General features: G+C 34.4%; 1 protein-coding gene across 1 annotated transcript; it reads left to right on the top strand.

The window, feature by feature from the left end:
* The first annotated feature begins 17967 nt into the window (after positions 1-17967).
* On the top strand, positions 17968-20798 carry LOC132559280 (uncharacterized). The gene is made up of 4 exons (XM_060223895.1): positions 17968-18232; positions 18600-18779; positions 19466-19651; positions 20569-20798. The coding sequence occupies exons 1-4, from the start codon at positions 17968-17970 to the stop codon at positions 20796-20798; spliced, it is 861 nt and encodes a 286-aa protein (XP_060079878.1).
* Positions 20799-22821: the final 2023 nt, after the last annotated feature.

Raw genomic sequence — 22821 nt, 5'->3', positions numbered from 1 at the left:
TGTTTCCTTGTGATAGTGGAACTGAAGCCAAAATCACCGTCATTTTCAACAATTGAAATCATCGCACAAATAAATAAATACTTATTGATTTTCGATGGAACACGCTTAATTATGTTATTTCAAAATAAGCGATTCTTCATTAATAAAAACGAAAAAGAAGGGCAAGTTAACATAGATGTATATTTTATGATATGGGATACAAATGAACAAAAATAAACAGTAAGAAACCGTCGAAAATGGATAAGACAACGTGGTAATTCTCTAAAACTGCACAAAAAAACCCACAGGATACGGCAGTTTCGTTTATATCAGTTGTATATCAGTTGTAAGTTTATTGTAAGGTTTTCATTTCTGAATAACTGTATTTGATATTCAATTTTTCAGTTACAAAATCATTGTCTTATTTTATCTATACACTATAGACGTCCTTAACTATTGTGAGGACGTAAGATTATCCAAATGACACACAAGAAGATAACACAAATTTATAAAAAGGTAGAGATATTCAATAAACGAAACTGCATTATACAACTGTTTCGTCCTTCTAGGACACTTCAGTGACGCTATGGGCCTTAATTTTCAAATCTAGGCGGCGACTGAGAAAACTAAAGTTGCCGAACGTTTGTGAGTCTGTAGACATTTATATCTCACTACACGCTATAACAAATCTTCATTACAGGTAGGGAATGGGACTAGGGAAGAATTGTACGTCCAATTATATTAAATGTCACTTTTATTTCTAAGCTGAGGTCCTCTGATCTCTAGTTTTCTTCTTTAATTGTCATTGCGATCACCCAAGGTAACAGTACAGTGAATTGTGAAATTTTCCACAAAAATAAACAAACAAACAACAACAAAATAAGAAAATATAAAACGAAAACCCTTAAAGTAGTGTGTATGGCCATGAACTCTTACAATAAAACAATAGCCCGGTTGTCTTCACTGCGCACTGTAGATGCTTGTTATATATACATACAGTTTGTACCCCGGAACACGTCATTATGTAGAAATAAACTATGAATGTAATAGATCTTTGGACGTTATCAGGAAGACAGTAATCGGTCTCTAGCAGACCCAAAATCAAAGTATCAAATGATTTCACTTCAGTATTGTTTCCCTTTAATTTACAGGGTATAAAAGGAATGTTTTCGTTTTCACTGAAGTAAATGTTTCCCCGTAATCACACTTAAACTCTCAATGTAAATCCAATCACATCCTGTCGCCCCTTTTATATATTGATAAATTGGTATCGTCCGCTACACATGTTCAACTCTAATTCTTTGTTTTACACACTGTCCCACACATTTCACACGTTCGTTTTTGACAATGTCCGTTTGGAAATAATTCTAGAAGCATATCTGTGACACTAGGATAATTGAGAAAGTTAAAGAAAATATCTGAGCATTAAACATGAACTGTTTTTTTTAACTGATTTCACTACCTGCAACCAAATGATAAAAAAGACAAAACAAAACCAAAAGATAAAATAATTTTTCGCCCACGATTATACAAGCAATTCTACCCTTAGATCAGGTGTAAATATAGTAATTTAATTCAAACGTTTTGCAAATTTCAGACTTCTGTCCAAGTCAATTTCCAACCATTCCCCATACCTCGCTAACGGTTTCCTACAGTGGCACGCCTTACGTTGAATACAGCTGTAAATCAAGTGCCATCTATATCAGCGGAAATAGAACGATGGCTTGTGACATTGGAACTCTAATCTGGATTACAACAAATTTAGTGTGCAAAGGTAAGCTGAAGTTGAATATATCTATTCAACTATATGGTGATTACTATAGGTATTATGCTGTTTAGTCTGTTACGATTCGGGAAGGGGTTAAACTATCAGGTAGTCCGTCCTAGAATATTGACAGTTAAATGTACCAGTCCTTGTCATGAAATACACTTAAATATCTTAATTGTATGTCTAATGTTATCTTCATTTAAGAACGGTCAGATAGATCGGCGGACAGGCGGCTAAGTAAAGTTCTCGTCATTTGCCCGTCGAGCAACTAAGTAATATTAAATAGTCATTGTTCTTGAGAAGTACTTAATGCATCATACTATAATTCCCCTTTGGTCTTAATTGTGGATTGATAATTTTTGGATCAAAATTTGACAATTTAAGTTTCCTTTCCTCATTCCTAGAGACAACATGAATGGAGCACTCTCAAACATCTGATGTAGGTCCCACTTTGTCTCTGGTTTGACAAGGTCACAGATTCCTTGTTAACCACCATTTCCTGAGAAGTCCTGGACCAATAATTCTCAATGTCCTCTATCCCTTTCCCTTGGTCTCCGGTAATTCCGTGTTGATTTCTGGTATATGTCAACAAATTAAAACGAACCAAAGACCGCCCTTTTTTTTTTAATTTTTTATTGCTATTTCTGGACTTTCTCCAATGTCATATATATTGATATCTTGGTTCCTATTTGTGACATTTAAATTTTAAGAAATGATCTGAAAAATAAGATAACTGATAGGTAGCCATCTGGGACTTAGACAGTGCAATGTCATTATCAATATTGTCCGTAATTAAAGGACACGGGGCCCCAGATCTCTCTGAGATCTATTAATACAGATGGCTAGTTTAAGGCTCTGACAGCTGTTTAAGTGTAGTTTTGAATTTTTTTATCAACATGGGAAAGAAATTCATATTGAAATTTGACAGTTAGCGATATTACTACAATATTGCATACTGCCTACTTTTTACACCCGATGACATTTCCAAAAGTGTATGGAATTTTTTCTTGGTTCCAGTAAAATCTAATCAAGTCAGACTGAAAAAAAACAAGATGATCGGGAATAAGCAATCTCAATTTTAGCAATTAAACATTTGTTATAGAGCTATTTCTCACTAATCTTTGTTCTCCCAAGTTTGACCAACGTTGATATAGAAAATAATAATAAAATAACATACATCTCTGTCGTAACTGCAATAAAGGTTTGCATATTGTCTATTTCATACAAACTCCTCAAATGTCATTGTATGTTATAATGAATTTCTGGACACCTATAAATCACTAGTAATGAACAGGCGATTATTAACACGGATTACTCTTGAAAATGCTTTGGGAGATTTTAACCATTAGTCGAAATTTGTCTGAATTACGGAAAAGGGTTTCAGTTTCCTTCTAATGAAGTATGTGATATTATTGTGTATTTCTGTCATAGAAATGTTACATTGATAGAACACGTCAAGTAATTTGGAAACGTTTTTTCAAGTTTTTGTACTATTTTTTTATATAGTGAGTTCAAATAATTAAATAATCAAGAGATGAATGTCATTTGTTTATTTTTAAGACAAGGCGCCATATATATCCAAGGGTTATACTGAGTTCTGTGGGACAGTATCCGTTATGAAGTTTGTCGGAACTAAAGTGATATTTGATGTAGCAAAGCAGGCCTGCAGGCAAGATGGTGCCCACCTTGCGAGACCACGAACACCTGACCGATGGAAATGCCTTGCAGACTATGCTGAAACGAAGAGTATGTACGGAATATAATTTTGATTCTCACTCAACTGCTGTTTTAAGGAATGTACCTCCTCGGAATAACACGAGCCATTACTCTATATTTGTGTCTTTAGATACACAGACCACTCAAAGTGCCATGCACAGAAATGTCGTAACACAGTGGAAAACTGAAGCCAAATTAAGTAATTCATCTAGTTACCTTATATATTACCAGCATGCATTGGTGCTGTTAGCGAATAAAGATATAGCTATGAAATAGACTTCTGATAGCAATTATTCATATATGTTATCACGCTTATATATGATTTAAAGAAATATTTTACGAGTTGAAATCATGATAAGATTCACATAAATGTTTATTTTGTGTATAGATAACTGTATCATAAACACGTTTTCTGATGATTTCCTCCAGCTGCCCGTGTCCATGTTTGGATGGATATCACCGACAGGAATGTAGAGAACACCTTTGTGTTCTCGGACTCCAGTGTGGTGCCTCCGCCTTACCCCTGGTTACCAGGAGAACCCCACCCATCTTTTCGAGCCAATGCAGACTGCGTCGGAATTTGGCCCGATTTAAGGCAATGGGATGATCTCCCTTGTGGCAATGTTGCAGAATACATATGTGAAATAGAATTTTAATCAGTACTCTCTCTCTCCCTCCCTCCCTCTCCCCTCTCTCCCTCCCTCCCCCCCCCCTCTCTCTCTCTCTCTCTCTCTCTCTCTCTCTCTCTCTCTCTCTCTCTCTCTCTCTCTCTCTCTCTCTCTCTCTCTCTCATTTGTTTATAAATAAACAAGAGCATATGATGTTACACTAGGTCGTCATCCAGTCGCAAATCGGATTCTCATTTTCGCTGATGCAGAAATAGAAATGTATTATTTTATATCGTTTAATTATATCATGCATATCTAATTTTCACTTTTCTAAAATTAATTGTTTTACACAAACTGTATTAAAGAAATGGAAGAGCCTTGAAAATCTACAAAAGAAATTCCTGTTAAAGATCCAAAGTTCTTCTTGGGTATGCGAAAATTCGTGTTGCGCTGACACGCCGTTTCCAAATGGATTGAACGTGTATATTTATATATACAACTCCATATGAAATAGTCATAACAGTTATACAGCCAAACGATAATTTGGTATTGCTTTATCGTTCAATCTTAGTTTCCATTTTAGGAAGTTGACCTCAAACAACCAATGTATTTAGCTTCAAAGGATCGTAATTGTCTAAGAAAAGCTTTGGGGTGCCTTGTTAGCTCCCTATTACGCTGACAGAATGTCTGTCTTGATATGTGCAAGTAAGCGTGAGTTTTAGTACACTTTGGCAAAGAACATAGCTTTAAGTCGCACTAGTAACCTGGGAAAATTTCTTGTGAAATACTTGTTTTCCAAACGATTGCACATTGGTTGCTTTTCTTCCAGTATCCAAACCATTTATTCCCATTTGTCGTACTAAAAGCTCTACAGCCCATTCGAAAAAGCTTCGTACGGGTACAAATAATACGTTACACATTTGTATAAATTGAAGTACACAGATCAGACTCGTTGCTAAGCATGCAATACAACATTTACAGTTAAATGGATTTCATTTAACCAGACTGATATGAATTCTATCTGCAATTAGTTTCCAAACAGCATGTCGAAAATCGTGCTTCCTCCTAGAAAGTAAACATGATAGAGTATAGTATCGGGATATGTATCCTGCATTGCAGATCCAGCTGTCGTGTTTTTAATACAGATGCAGACTTCATCCGGTTTTAATTGGAAATTATCAATTCCAATATAAAAGTATAAGACCACTGTGTTGGTTACATGTATATCTTACTGCATAGCCTCTAAAGAGAACCAAGAAAAGACACGGTGAAATTGTACATACAGGAATATATATATATAATGAGTGATCTTGAAATCTTGCGCAGCCAGTATATCCAGGTAAACTATCTAGAATAATCGCTCATGTGAGATTGTTCTCCATCTGAGGCCCGCAACAATAATACGTACGTTTCCTATGTTGCTGAATTAATTGTGCCAGGGTCATTTTGACACCATGTAAAGGATAAACGTATTTGATACAATATAAGTTTCAAAACATTCTAAATGTTGTCGGTCTGTGCCACACAATATGACTTAACATGTCCTTTTTATTTCTAAATCATTTTTGCGAGTGTTTCTGGTCATGTGTCTTTCAACAGGATGGTTTCATGTCGTTTCCTAAGACATTCTTTGTACACCTTTTAATGTTGTTTTTTCTCCAAATGCGTTGCATTATTTCTCAAGTAATTATTTATTTCAAATTTGTCATAAGGAGCCCGTTTATTATTTACTTTTGGGTTAATTTTCGATTCCGGTAGCCTGATCAATCATGAAACTACTGCTCAAAGATTTTTCATATTTACATATCATGGAAATAAGTGAAATATTTCTACATTTTTTTCTCCAAAAATCCCTAAGAGTCTAGGATTTTATGAAATATCGCAATGATTTTTTTACTCCACATGCAAAAAAATTATTATTTTCATCGAATTTCCCTTTCTGCAAATTTTGTTTACATTGCGTAATGTAATGTTTGAATTTCCATTTTGATATTCGATAATGATTATTCTTTAATTTTCTGAATACAAAACTCATTAAATCTATAAACCCCTGTGTATTTTTAATGTTGAATGTTTACATTTGTTCTAACTGTAGGAATACAAGGTTTTTCTAGCTAAGGATAAGCTAATTTATATATGGTTGTTAACATGGTCTATACTAATGCGTTTCTTGTTTTCCTGATGATTTAGAAAAGATATGTTATCTCTTTAATGTTTGTCTTTATCGAGTTTTCACTTTGTAATATGTATTACCACTTCATCAGAAAACTTCATCAGGCCTCTATCTGTCAAATATTTGTTCACTTAAGGTTTGCTGATGAGCTTGATACTTGTAATCCCTAATAGCATGTTTTTTCTGATACAAGTTAATCTGAAGTTACATGTATTTTGGCCTCCCCTCAATTTTATACATCAACTTTTTTAGCACAAGTTACTTTAAACGTATTAATTTGTGATTTTATCACGTACTTTTAAGCGTCAATGTTAATAGCAAATCTCGATTTTTTTTTCATCCAATAAAACTCAATTATTTATTTTTTTAAATGCTTCATGCTTACTCTTTGTACATTGGCTTGATTTAGTGTATATATCATTTTAAGAATTCGGGAAGACTATAATAATACTTTTTTTTGACAACAACGAACATTTTTTTTTGTTCAGACTTTGATAATCTCGCTTTGTGGTGGATATTTAGTTTCCCGGGTTAAATGGCTGCATGCCAATGTATTTGTTTGAATGTGAATACTTAGTAATTCTAACTATAGCTTCATTTATAACAAACCTTTCTTTGCTGTTATTCCTTTATATCTACCTCACCACTCTCCTTTTTGCTTTACGGTAGTTTAGTTTCAACCCCGAACATTCTCCACAATATCTAATGAAAATAATGAAATGTCCTTTGCTAGTTGAGATATTTTTATACGTTATTTGTTTTTCACTGAATGCCTACGTCTCTTCTCATGCGCACTGCCATTATCTAAACTGTAATAACGAAAGATTAACACGACAGAGGACAAGCATGTGTTAAACCTCTATATATTGGATAGTCCTACGATAAGGAGTTACTATTTTAACCACCATGTTATTTCACATACATTCATATACGAGATCCCGTTAAGAGCACAATTTCCTCTGATATAACCGTGCATTACAGTGCTGGGTTGCATGTTTGAAAAAGAGCATATGCAAACCAGGTATATAATATTGACAGTGAATGCAACTAGTTCTGTTTACTTGTGCTTCGCTAAATAGAAATTCACTGATATATACATATAGTTTACTTTCAGTACATTTTCAGAATATTAAGAAACCATAATGTAAAGCCGAGATAGTTTCCAGCATATATTTCTAGTTACGGCAGTGACAATAAGGATGAATTTAAAGCTAGCATGTTTATCTTTTATAATTTCCTTTGTTAGAAATGTGTCAAGGTTGTTCTATATTTTAAATCACAAGGTCACTGACGCAAGTAAGTAGGTTAAGTATAGCCATGATTTCTAGAAACAATTTGTCGTTATTACTCATTATTTGTGTTACGGTATCCAAATAATCGTGATCTAATGTTCATGAAGTTAATATGTCTTACTGAATATCATGATGCATTTCGTTAAAATATCTTTATCTTTGCTATTTTGTTTTAAAGTTGTATGTGTGATCGATATTAAGATTAATGGAAAACACAAGTGTGAGGAGTAAATATCAGCCTGGTTTTTCTGTTATATATATAGTCGAAATTCAAGGGACCATGGAAAATATTTCGACTTATCCGAATTTTTAAAGTATGTGTACGATAGCACGGTACACTGAGGTACAAACCGCATACTTTAATTTGTCATTTGAAATGGCAGTAAATAAACAGAAACAAATAATATTTCTACTTTCTTCTTTTATTGTTTACTCATCCAAACAATAAAACATGTAATAACAACACTAATCAAATAAAGTTGAACTCACGTTACTGACCAAGCACAAATGACTTTCTACTTTGTGTATGTATTCACCGACCTCGTCTAATGACATGCCAATGTTTTGACAAAAATTAACTTCGAGACAACTAATGATTGTTCCCTTGCTTTACAATTGAAGGGACTAAACATCACTTCGATTTAAACGAAATTCCAATTAAATAGAGCCAACCGAAATAAGATTACAAAGATATAGAAGGAAAAATTTGGGACGTGGACATTATTTCAAGCGATTTTGAGACAACTGTAATTTACATATATTGTAGATATTTTGTTTTATTTTTAAAATATAAAACAGTAGTTTGAAAGAATTTTCCATGTATTTCTAGAACTCTTCAAATTGCATATCTTTGACAGCCATGCTAACTTACATTGTGTTTGCCTTAATAAGTTGCTGATGTATTCGTTAATATTGGTTTGTATATTCCAACAAGTTTTATTTTATACGACGGACGTTTATGTCCTGTTCATTTGCTATAAAAATATCTTTTTAAAAACATACATGTGTTTCAGCCTTATTTTTGTCACAATGCTTCAGATATAACTTATTACTTTTAAGATAGATTTGTATCAATTGTCTGCAATAAAGAATTGTTTGAACGTGTAGTGCTTAATCATGCTTCTGCATTCTTATTGATTGTATAGTGTGTTGTGTAAAATTAAGAGAATGGAACGCGACGTCCATAATTCTACTCAACTGAAACAACTTTCAGGGACATATTGCAATCGGTCTGTATTCACTGGAACTTTTCCCAGAGTCATTTTGAAACGTTCGATACGAACACATAATCAAACCTTAAGACTTGAAACATGTGGGTTTGTTTACAGAACTTTGTAAATTTGCTATTTCAGACTACATCTCGGAGTGTTTGATAGTTTTTGATATTGTTAACTTTTCATTTCTTGGTGTAGTTGATATCTGCGTAGCTGGGCATTCAAAACGATCGTACATTTGTATAGCATTGTAACTGAGCAGAATTTCCTTTTCAGTGTCAGAAGCATTAGTTTATTAGCATGATAGAATCAGCCTCTGTTTGGATAGCATTACAAGACACAACATCTAAAACAGTATTTTACCTGTACTTTGGTAGAATATTTAAACATATGTGTAATTTGGAGGCATTCATGTACAAGTTAAATTGAAGCAATTTACAGAACTACAGAGCACATTATATTTATAAATGACATTTGTACAAGAACACACCTGATTCGGTGCATGATTATTCTCATCTCAGAATATTTTATAGTTAAGAAAACAGGGTATTAGCTTATCAATTAGCCCCGATTTAAATGCATGTTCTTATACTCATTCCGTCATTCTCCAGATAAATAAATGAACGTGAATATTTATCTGCATTGAAATAAGATTATCAATGGAATAAGAAAATACAATAATGTGAACGTAATCATAATTCGAACTCAAATTTGATAAACCTTTTGCAAAATAAGACTATAATAAAACAGACAAATTATTTTTGAAAAAGGCCATAGGCTTCGAAAACGTATAAGTCTTTCATCATTTTAAATCCTGTCCTGTGTGCTTATCCGTCAGACAGCGACACCTTGCATTGAAAATCGAAACATTGGGAATTGGTCCTTAAACATCAAATGAACTCTGACATGTAAACATCATATGTTTGGGATACTGGGTTTTGATATCCAGAAATGGTAAATTCACAATAGGGAAATTGAAATCATCATGATTATAATACAGCTGGATGGAAAGTTGTTTGAGTGAGATTATCATTTTCTGTAGTATTTTCTTGAGATTGCAAGTTCTAGTGAGTATATACGATGGACTTGGTCAATATAAAAACTACATGAAATCAATATATCTGAAATTACAGCTGAAGGACATTTCAATGTCTTTATTACCAGTTTCTTCGAAAACTTCTTCCTCGAGTGAAAACAACAAACAGCCAAGAGAAAGACAATTCATTCTCGTAGTTATATCAACAGTCTGTTTGAAAAACTTGCCAACAAACTGGACGAAGATGATCATATTCTATGACTTCGACCTCTTTATATTTATTCTTTGATTTGGACGTTTTGATATACACTTCAGCAGAGCTTTTGAAATTAGACTCTCATAAAAATAAAACGAAGGCGCTCCTTCAGTGTATATGATGGCATTCAGTGTTGAAAATTGAATATTCTTAGAGGAGAATTGTTTTCAGAAACGTTGGGGATTGGTCAAAATCCTGTTACGAATAGCTCCACTTTTTTGAGCAATGAGTTTGACTTTAAGACCAAACCCAAATTAATAAGACTGAAATGATGGTAAAACGTGACCCAGTAACTTCAACCCTATGACATCAATCCTTTTCAGTCAAGCGCTACAGGACCAGGACGTAGATGACCGATTAATTAAACCTTCAACGCGTTCTTGTTCTGTCTCTCCGTTATGGTTTTGCTTAGCAACATTTAAATATCATCCAAAACATTAAGCTTCCAGCGTTTTTTTTTTTTTTTTTTTTTTTTTTATCAAATATAATGACATTTCGTCCATTAACTGGAATGCGATTTTTAAAATACATATGAATTCGATGGGAATGTATGCAAGTGTGAAACGAGAGCATGCTACGACAGATTCACTCTCAGTGTGGGTTACAATACATTTTGTATGTCATTTACATACAAATGAAGCATGAAATTTAAGACTAAACATTCGTTGATCTTTACGTTAAATTAACACTTTACAGTTTACATAACATATATGTTATTGTTTCTGTATAAAAGGCATCCCGTAACTTTATCCTTGTCTGCAAACAACTATATTTGCTGCATGCAAGAAAGTTTCCTTTATAATAATGCTTTAATTTTTTAAACGTTTTTGTTGATAGTATAAATAATAAGGAGATGGACTTCCTTCCTTTATGTTGGATTCTTAAACTTCATAATAATCCATGTTAACGTCGTGCCATTGCTTGCTTTTCTATTTGTTCAAAACCATACCGTTATTATTGTTGTTTTTTTACTTTCATTCTTAGCACTATAATTCAAGACTAGTATTATTGCCGTACTGCTTACTCAAGAAGTAGAATAATTGGTACTTGTATTTTAAAGACCCCATGATTACTTTTGACTAATCAATACGCTCTTGTTACATTCGTAACCATACCTCATTTTTAACTGAAGGGAAGCATTCCGTCTCCTATTATAAGACTTATTTCCACGATAGAGAGCGGTAAAAATATATAGTTGAAAATAATACTTCGTGAAAAACAACCTTTTCAACATTAAATGAGAATTGACTTTATTCATGGTTAACAATATCTTTGACAAGTTCACTGGTATGACCTTCCAATAGGCTATCGGCATACATGTAAGAACAAACTGTGTACCTCTATTCGCTGTCTTGTTTTGGTTTTTATATGCGGTTGAAATTGGCACAGAGCTTATCCAAACAGGTCAAAAAGACCTTGAAAAGTCCATATCAGGTACTTTCAACAACAGGATATTTATTGTGCACGTTCATCGTATATACACAACAGAAATGGAAATAAGGACACAAAAGGCTTTTTCTACATCCGACGCTTATATCAATTTTTCCTACTAGAGAGGTTTCCACCGAATAGTATATCACGCGTGATAATTTGTATTTCCTTATTTGTGAAATTTCTATTTCTTGATAGCAAAAGACCTGTATTTTGGACATATCAAATGTCTATTTATAGACATATTTTTGTACAATAAAGGTTCACACATACTTAGGTTTTATGTACATGATGTTTCAGTTTATATGTAAATGTATGTAAGGTAATTAAGTCAGGTTATCACTGATTGGTCAGTATAATTGGCCCCTGTTGGGCTTCAGTGATCCCCATTTGTATGACCTTGGGTCAGTTTGCCCTTGTGGAGCAATTGAATTCCCCACTTCAGCAGCATTTTTTAGACATCTCGACGACTTATTGATTTTTTAATTTTCTCTAGACGTTTTCTTCTTATTTGCAATGTAACTTTATTATCCAACTGTATTTATTTTACAACACGTTTGGACAATTTTCTACAGCTGCGGTTGGATTCGCCTCCGCTTGATATGGAGCCGTTGGTGGCTTTGTAAGCCCGTTTGTTACACTTGCTACAGGAGTAATGGAATCTCACTGAACTTGAAACATTCTGCATGGGCAATGTTTTTAAGTATTATGGCCTGGATGGTGTTCATTTTGTGAACCAACAACCTTACTACAAATCCCTACCGGGTTGTATCTTGTTTGGTTTAACACAACTGGTCTTAGTAGTTACCTCCCCTTGCCCAGTCTGCAGAGCTGTTGATTATTCTTTTTGCAGGCTAATGTATAGCTTTGTCTCCACTGAATTGGTTCCTTTAGACTACTCCAGTCGCCTCCCTTGAGTTTGTCGTTTCCGTAGAAGTGACCTCTTCTTACCATATTATTCACTAATCTATCACTGTTGACATGTCATTCCTTTTCATTGATTTCAAAATAAAAAAAAAAAAAAAATCTTTGTTGTTCCCACAGATGTGGCTGACATCAGTGATGGATGCTGGCTGTATCCTTTTATTTGCTGCTCTCAGTTAATTCTTCACTGATATGTTCTATACTATTTTGCAGCTTGTTTAATTTTTGCCAGCTTTTAAAAATTGCCAGTTTACAATTTATTTGTCCAGCTCAGGAAAATCACAGTTGACGTGTCGTGAACATTTAACTGCTTTTATCACTTAATCTTTCATATGATTTCTTACGATTTAGAAAAAAAGCATTTTGATGTACATGTCCTTTGCCGTATACTGTTTCTGACAGTGGTATAAGTTGCTGATGTTGGTTTACGCATGGAGTACGCGTTTTTATTGCCTATTGCCACGGCGATGGCTGCCATTAGTGATGGCTTTGGCTTTATTATTTATTTTGCTGCTTTCAGTGAATTCTTCACTTCTGTATTTTACAATAAAAAATTCTACAGTTAGTTCTTATCAACCGGTATGTCTACTACATTAGACATTTCAACATAAATGCTATATCATGCCCTCTTATCGATATGGTTTACTTTGGTGTCGTTGAAAAGAAAAACACAGGAAAATTTCGTCTCATCCATCATTTAAGCTTTCCATAAGGGTCGTCACTCAATGATTCAATTCCTGATTCTCATTTTAGAGTTGAATATTCGACAATTGCCATATCATATATTAAAAAAACAACAAACCCATTTTTTAGCCAAATGTGACATTGAGTCAGCTTTCCGCATAATACCGGTTCATCCAGATGACCGCCCCTTTTTAGGTTTTCAGTGGAATTCACAATATTATTTTGATAAATGTCTCCCAATGGGTCTGTCTGAAAGCTGCAAGATTTTTGAGGAATTGAGCTCAGCATTAGAATGGTTGGCTTTGAACAAGTTGGGGGCTTCTAGTGTAGTGCATGTTTTAGATGATTTTTTTTTTCATTGAACCTTCCAAGTCCAGGTGTGATAGAATGTTGTCTGATTTTCAAAACTTGTGCCAAACAATTAGGCTTCCTCTTGCCCCAGATAAGACATTTGTCCCTGATCAGGTCTTACCATTTTTAGGCATTACTCTTGACACATTGAAGTATATGGCACGTTTACCTCCAGACAAAGTACGTTATTGCAAATAACTCACTAGAGCTTTCCAGTTTCGTAAGAAAGTTACCTTAAAAGAAATTCAATTCCTTATCGGTACCTTACAATTTGCCACTTCAGTGGTTAGTCCAGGCTGTCCATTTTGACGGGGGTTAATTGACCTGACAATTGGGGTCCAAAAACCGTATTTTAAAGCTAGACTTACGTCTGAGGGCAGAGCAGATTTGAAAACATGGTTTTATTTCTTGAACACTTTTAATGGTAGGAACTTTTTCCTTGAGGAAAAATGGTTGTACAGCGACCATCTCCAATTTCATACTGACGCATGTTCGACGTTATATTTTGGTGCTATGTTTGGGGATCAGTAGTTTTTCTACCCTAACCACTCTCTTGGCGGCATCATTAGCACCTTCAACTCATAGAATGTATTCACGGCCTTTGGCGGATTCTCAGTGACTTTGCAGTCAAAGTTTTAAACTATCCCTTAGTCGTTCCTGTTCCTTTTTCTGTCATTGCTCTCTATGTAGCTCATGCACATATACTTAAGTTGGCTTCAACAACTATCAATTCTCACATGTTTGCTATAGCATATATACATCATATTCTTGGTTATTCAGACCCAACAAAAGCTTTCATTGTTCAAAAAGCCATACAGGGATCAACACACATATCCCAATCGTTCGATATTGGACTTCCCATCACAAAACAAATTTTATATAGACTTATTCAGGCTCTGCACAATACGGTTAGTTTGAACTTTGACAAAGTGTTATTTAAGGCCGTTTTTACCACAGCCTTGCACGTCTTGGCGAGGTTTCGCCCAGTCAGTCTTCTCAGCATGCACGAGTGTTACAAATCGGTGACATAGAATTCACACAACACGAAAACACCTCCAACTCTGTGTATGTTTCCATACCTCCAAGCATAATCAAAGTGGAAAGCATCATACAGTCCCTGTTGCGAGCAGCAGCAATAAAGATTTGTGTCCCGTTGAGGCTATGTTAGGTTACCTCAAATTACGAGGTCCCAAATCCGGGGTCTTATTCATGAATAGCCTTGGTATACCGTTACAACGAAATATTTCGATGATGTCACTATGAAGTGTCTGCATGTGGCCGGGCTTGTTCACGCTACAAGGGGCATAGCTTCAGGATAGGAGGGGCGACCTTAGGTGCAAATAGGGGAACGTCAGATTCACAAATTCGTGTCCTAGGCAGGTGGCATTCTGATGCTTTTAAAAAGTACATTCGTACATCTGCTATATCTAACTGAAGGCTAAGCATTAATTAGAATTAGATCACCACCTACTACTTGTACCTCTCTGTTTTGTTGCGGAGGTCACATCATGGAGAGTTGCGTGGAGTTGTCTGGTGATAGGGTTGTTAGGTTCCAATAAACAGGTTGGTGTCCAGAACACCGGTACATATACCTCTCCTTTTTGACGCGGTCTCTTAAGGGAGAGTTACATGTGGGTCCTGCTGTTAAGATTGTTACTTAGGATATTATATTTTTTCATGCTTGTGCTAACTATTATTTAGTTCAGCAGTGAGGAAATTCGTAGCAGGTTTAACTCGTTTTACCTGTGCTGAATATGGCCTGTGATGTATTTTATAAACAGACATGCTGTCCACTTTGTGCCATTGGCTTGTTGTATAAGGCTCAAAGACTTTTTCACTAGTTTGATCACTGATTGTGCCACTGAACTTTAATTGCCCTTTGTAACTCTGTCATATACTACATATTCCATGTCACTTTTATTCTGTATATACACTTGGTGTTATTTCATGAACTATACCTTTGACTCCCTATTTTTGTGTAGTTTGTTGGCTGGTTTTGGTAAAGATTTGATCCATTCCTCTCGGGTGGCGCCTGGCCTCCTAGGCCAGTATTGCGTAGTTTCGTTTACCTTTGCTCCAAATAGGTTATACAACTTCCCTATTCTAAAAAAGGGTATGCCAAGATTTTAGAGTCAATGTGATTGTCCGGTATTCTTTTCTTGACATTTAGAGCAAACAGCTCGAGGTATGGATCATTTCGTTCATACTTTAGCAGGACAAAAATTGTGTTTGCATGTAGCGGAGGATCGATACTCTACTGTTATTTCCCAATATCACGATGTTCGTTAAGCTGTAATAAAAGATTACAACCATGATAATTAATCCTTACAACGACAGAAAGTGATTTGCCGATCAAAACGCGTAACGCTCTTCCTTTGTCGGTAAAGAAATTTACCACCTTCGATTGAGTGAAAACATAATGTCAACATTTCTCATTGGTCGCCAGAGGTGGCCTTCATGTCTCTTTCATCCATGGTTTTACACGTCTTATCCTCATATTTGTAGGCTTTTAAGGTATGAATGACATTAGTTCTGATTTCATTTGGTTCTTTTTTGCGATATGAAATGCAGTGTTCAGAACCTATACTGCCTGTCGTTTTTACCTCCACGATTTCAACAGGAATCTGCATCAATGATAAATATGGAAGGATGAAATTGTTTGATATCATACAGAATTGTCGATTTAATAATCAAATACTGGTTACTTGTAGAATGACGAATTTTTCATAAAAAGTATTATCTATGGAAATAGCAGTGTTCCCCTGCAGATTTTAATTATTTCAAAATTTCAAATGTTCAGGAAAGTGCCTACAATTGCATAAATTTGCATTGAAAAGACCTGTTGTAATTACATCCTCAATGGTAGGGAAAGTCTTTTACACTTTGATGTATGTTTGATGGAAAATGCAAACCATAACAATATTGGCATGGTTTTCGTGACGAGTCTATCTTAACCGATAAAGAAAGGTTATCCCACCGTAAGATCTAAAACCAGCACTCATCCATCCCCATAATTATTAGATTTAAAAACCACCTTAATCTTACATACAGATCTGAAGTATCAGAATGACCACTTTTTGTTCACACGCCATCCATATGACTTTTACATATTTGATACATCTCAAGTTCTACCAATTGAAACTTTTCATACTAGTCTGAAATAATCCTTAGATGGTCCTTGTCAACCATTTGTCGGTTCGATTATACCAAATAAGGCTGCGATGTTGAATTTTGAAATTATTGAGCAAAAGAGAGCGCGTAGAAAATGATGTCAACAAAGCGTGGTCATACTTTTGCTTCAGCACACTTCGACAGGAATGGCGCGATCATGACTTTCCAGAACAATGCCTATCATTTATCTCAATATCCATTCTTAAGATTCAGCCTGAAATGATTCGGAGATGGCTAAAATTGTTTTAAGCTTCCATAATGTCATTAGTAACATTCACCTGAAAGCATGTTGGTGTATTAAGAGACTGAAATAAAGAAAGTGTTGTTTTATAATCTTTACTGCTAAAATTCAGCAATGTTTGAATACTTTAATCGATAGTGTTATTGCCACTACTGCTATTATCCTGATGTTGTTAGGGAATTGATGACTACTTTTCGATATCCCTAACTCAATCACTCAACCCTGAAGGTTATAATAAAGCTGACTGTAATCATTCAGAAGGAATCTACAGTTAACATTAATTTTGGAAATTAATTACTTATTTATACTTTGTATCGATCTTGAGACCATTATTTGCTAATATACCTTCAACATAAAGTGATATAAAACATATAACTTCACTCCCAAAGGAAATATTGAAAAATCTATCGAATCGCAACAATAATTTCCAAGGACTAGCTGGTAACAATTCTCTTATATATCTAAAACCAAATGAGTTAAAACCACAGTATCATTAATGATCAAAGACTTATCAAGAGACGAGTCACTGACGCACAATGGGCAAAATACCGTACACTGCTACGTTTATCATATCAGGTATGTTATCTGCTCCTGAATTGATTTAAAGAATATTTTTATTTCAGAATTTAAGATGTAACTTTATTTTATCACAATTTCTAAGAAAAGTCCGGTTATAGTTTAAATTTTATATATTATATCGTTCTATATCAATATAAACGGTGTTATGAGTGTGTTGTGCGATCTTGTTTTATTAGACATGCTCGAAAAAGAACAAAACTAAACATAAACATGATAGTAATTCTTGAACACGTAGAGCTATACCAAATATGTATCTTATCTGTCGATTTTTGTATTGATGCATAAAGATATATAGAGTTATATACTCCTAAATAATGCATTATGTATATAATTTCTAAATGTTAATGTAACATTTCATGTATGTTTTCATTTTATTAAAAACGATATAGAAAAAAGTCATTCTTTGTTTGTAAGGTGAGTACATTTAGTGAACATGTAATTGATAGGGGTGGAGCGATGGGTTTAACTGTAGTAGAGACAAAAATATAATGATGATATATGTAAATCATTGGATTCAAATACAATTCTCGTTGTGTCAACAGGAATGGTGAGCGTGCTTGCTGGACATACCATTAATATCGAGAATTTTAAGCATGTAATTGAACTACAGGATAGAATAGAGATCAAACACGGCATCTCCGACCATACTGTAAACTCGCTGTCGGGATGTGCTGCTCTGTGTCTTGGTAACGGAAACTGTTGGTCGTTATTTTACAATCACGTGACCCTTATGTGCCGTCTGAACAAAAACCCTTTCCTTGATGTCAGTGAAACTTCAAGTCAATCTGGTTTTCAACACTATAGTAGAGGTAAGCTGTCCACCAATGTGTTTTCGTTATCTTATTTACACATGACATTATGAAAAATACCAACCAAGAAGAAACATTAACATTTGTTTAGTATATGGAATATACCAAAAAGTTGCCAACCTCGAATTATCTATTTATAAATACATTTATTATTAATATTCTTTCGTTCAGAGTTCCGTGAAAATACGTCTCCTCAAATACTACATACCTCCAAGACTTTGTCTTTGATGAATATCTGATATTGAAATATGTCTCTTCATATTTTTCAGTGTTCTGTGAAAATACGTCTCCTCAAATACTACATACCTCCAAGACTTTGTCTTTGATGAATATCTGATATTGAAATATGTCTCTTCATATTTTTCAGTGTTCTGTGAAAATACGTCTCCTCAAATACTACATACCTCCAAGACTTTGACTTTGATAAATGGAATTCCCGCCTTATCCTTTACGTGTAACGTAAATACTATCGAAGTAAGTGGAGACGGAGACATGAAATGTGATCTCGGAACTCTTCAATGGACTTTCGCAACCATTATCTGTCTAGGCAAGTAAAATTAAATCATGAAATACTTTTTCAAATGTAGCTATTTTGGAACAATATGTATTCGTTCCTTGCCTGATGAGACTTACGTTTTCCTAACGGGATGTTGACAGTCCGTCTTTCGTGGTTTACTTTAACAAATGCTTATGCTCCAAACTTAATTTGGCGCAGTCAAATTCAAGACTGTCATTACATTTTTGCAACTTAAGTAAATAATTTTCAGCATTTATAAACTGCAGTAAGTGCAATAATATTTTAAGGCAATATTTTTAGAGCGAAAACCGCTGAAATAATATTACCTTTAAAATCTACAGTAGTCAGGAATGGCTGTATAAATATTGGAAAAAACATATTTAGTATATTGTTTTGAAAGGGTCCCACATAACACTAGATTTCCTGTCAAATAGTTTAAGTTTCGCATCCGATTTGGATATTTACGAGGTTCAAGCTCCAATAGTGTTATGGAGGTAGCCATGGACACGAGGTTAAACGCACACTTGCCCGCCTCCGCTGGGTGAATTCATACAAGGAAGCATCATACATGTACCTTCATAAGGCAAATATCTATACGTTAGGTTTACCTTACATTGACATTTCACTTATTTGGTTAAAATAAGACATGTTATTGTTTAAGTCAAGATAATTTGACTGGTTTGCTGTATAATTAATGTATAGTATACTTCGTTTAGACTTATCAGCGTACAGTGCAATGGGTTATACAGAATTGTGCGGCACAGAGTCTGTTCTGAAGTTTGTCGGAAACAAAGTGACATTTGATGTTGGAAAATCCAGCTGCATGGGTGACGGTGCTCAATTGGCTCGACCCGTGACGAGTATTCGTTGGAATTGTCTTGCAAACTTCGCTTTTTCAAGAAGTAAGTTTATATGACAATTGTCTACCTGAAAACAATGTCAAACTTGCGTTGACATTTTAAACAGGACCTGGTGATTGGGTTATTTGCTTAGAATATGTATAATATATATAAAATACATGATGCTGATTGACCTTTTTAAGAATAATCCGATATGACAGTGTCATCGTTTTATATTTGGTTATCGGGTTGTAACTCTTAATGTACCATACCGCTGTCCCCATGGTTTGATAGTAACCTTTCTCTGAACACGTTTCTTTCAAATTTTTATTGACATTCACCATGACAAATGTCAACCTTTATATCATCTTCGTTTTATCAGTATTTGTCAGTTCCTATTTGGTATTAATGCCTTGTTTGACATTTTTCTGATGTTCGTTTGGTTGTAAATGATTGGAAAACAATAACAAAGCAAGGGTTATATGCTTTTTTCTGGAATTTTTTGTTCGGGCTAGAAAGGTAAATAGAATATCAGTTCATATAACACAAGCCATAGAGAGTGACGTTTCGATGAGTACACAATCACTTTATCAGACAAATGTCTGGAGCTTACTTATGTAATTGTTCCCATTATTACTAGTTAATTACATTAATTCTATATGTGTTTATAGTCAGGTGACGTTTAAGGCCAATGGCCCTCCTGTATCATGTTATGTTAATAGAATTAGGCACATTCAAGACGTTCTTCTCGAATGACAAAAGACAACAGGAAACTGTGACATGAAAAATAAGGGGACATTTTAGCGTCACCTCAATGGAATAGCCACATTGAAACATCGGAATAAGTCTACCGATTTGAGCCATGATCTACTGTTATGTGTCCGACATGTTATATTTATATCAGTAACAGATAGGTAGGTACAATACCGTATTTTATTTCATTCTTAACTTACTCGCATAAAAAATCATATTTCTACCAGGTACGGGAACACACGTGTGGATGGACATCAATGACAGGAATATTGAAGGAACATTGATGTTTTCAGATAACACTCTAGTACCACTGCCTCACTACTGGTTACCAGGTGAACCATATCCTTCCTCGAAAGACGCCTCCGACTGTGTCGGAATATGGCCCAACAAGAAATTATGGGACGATCTACCTTGCGGCAATGTTGCATATTACATCTGTGAAATAGTTTTGTCTTAAACTCTTCTTTACAACAAAAACGTCTTACTTCTTTCGTATCTTATTATTTTACCTAAGTTGTTGTCGGGGAATGTAAAAGATGGAACTTTGTTTTGTTTTTATCTAGAACTAGATATTGTAGAGCCGGATGATGAACAAAAAATATCGCACAGCTGTTTTCTCATTCTTAGACTCGTCAGTGTTGTCAAGTGTCGCAATTTTGAAACCGAGTACTTTACAGAGGAAAATGAAAATTTATCGATAGCAATGTGATAATCCAGATGATGATGTGTACATATCTGTGGCGCGGGGTAGTTTAGTGATGATGTACGATTCAGGTCTCAAGCGTATTCAATTTTAAATCTAATAATTAGCTATATCTTCAATTACGTCCATCGCGACATATTGTTAACAGGACAGTGATCGCGGGTTTCAGATGGACACAATAGCCAAACCGAACCATTCACATCACCTAAAACAATATATTGGTCGGTTGTTCAATTACCGTCGTGTTTCCCGATATGATCAATGTTTTAATGTTTGTTTTGGGAGAAAAAAACTCGTTACGCATACAACATTTATGTTTTAAAAAAACATCAGAATCTCCCTTTTGGCCAATGACGTACAAAACAGTATAAATATATTTATAAGAAGTGAGATACTCCCATCCCACTAAGTGAGCATTCCACTCATTCGGCTTAAGACGTGCCTGCTCTACTGTAACCGTAAATTATTAATGTGTAACGCTTGAATGAATTTTTATTGCTTTCCTTCACTTAAGTTCTTTTTTCTGTTTTCTTAACTTTATCATGAATATATTTATTTTTGCTAGTTTATTTTATTGTCTGTTTGTTTGGTTTTTTTTTTTGGTTTTTTTTTTTTTTTTTTTGTTTTTTGTTTTGTTTTGTTTTGTTTTGTTTTTTATTTACTCCTTTTCGATTGTTTTTTTTTTTTTTTTTTTGTTTCACCTAAACCTAAATGAATACTTGTTTGTTTTTACCGAAATCTTATGAATGGGACATTACTGTATTAATGAAATGTTTATTGTGCAATGAATTAGTTTTTAGAAATTGTGATCCATTCTCGAAGGTAGCAAATATAGATCTGGTGAACAATATGTACATTTCTCGCTCGAAAATTTCTTACGTCAAGTATCCAGTGAAACTTAATGTAATATTGGAATACACTGTTTTTCTTTTTGAAAAATGTAGTGAATTGTATGTCAATATAACCAAATTGTACTATTTTTTAATCATTATTTGTTATTTTCAAACTACGTTATGAATGCAATAAAATTCATTTTTTTATTGAAATCATTGTTGTGTATTGTAAATAGGCCAGTTTTATCGTACATTATCACATGTAATGTTTTCGATGAAAACAAATGTTTGCACAGGGATAATCACTATGCCAAATATATATCATTTTGATCAACATAGACTATATCTGTACGTTTGAAAGAAAAAGTTCATCTTCCTCAAACTATCAGAATGATAATTTCTATCAACAGAAATAATAACTGCAGGTCTCGTTCTAGTCTTTATTGTGTATTGTTAATAAGGAACTAATCTGCAATATCTGATCAGAGCCTGATTCAGGTATTAACCAGATCGTCATCGGTTGTCCAGGATACGAACCATACCAAGATGGCTGCATCCACCGCAAGCTCCATCGCATCATTAAGGATGTACTTAATTGAAGACTTATGCGCTATCTGTTGATTTTGATTTTTCGTTTTTGTAAATTATCTATAACACTGCTTCTGTCGCCTGTTCATTCCAGTCTGCACATATGATATTCTTAGATTCAACCAACAGTCAACAAGCCCTATCATTTAGCTCATCTGGGATCAGTGAAAAAAAATTATCAAGGATATTTTTATCGGAAATATGATCAGTTGATGTACCATAGAGTTTATATTTTCGATTATCAAAATTTTCAAGTCGATTTAGCGCGGACGTTTTGAACAGGAATATGATTTCATTTACATATCTTATATTTGATGTTCAGCTTGTCTGTTTCCACGTTTGTATTCCATCGTCAA

Source organism: Ylistrum balloti, unplaced genomic scaffold, assembly GCF_031769215.1.
Source record: "Ylistrum balloti isolate Yb309-2 unplaced genomic scaffold, AGI_CSIRO_Ybal_v1 Utg370882, whole genome shotgun sequence".
NCBI lineage: Eukaryota > Metazoa > Mollusca > Bivalvia > Pectinida > Pectinidae > Ylistrum > Ylistrum balloti.
The sequence above is the reverse complement of the archived record's forward strand: the minus strand, read 5'-3'. Positions and strand labels throughout refer to the sequence as shown.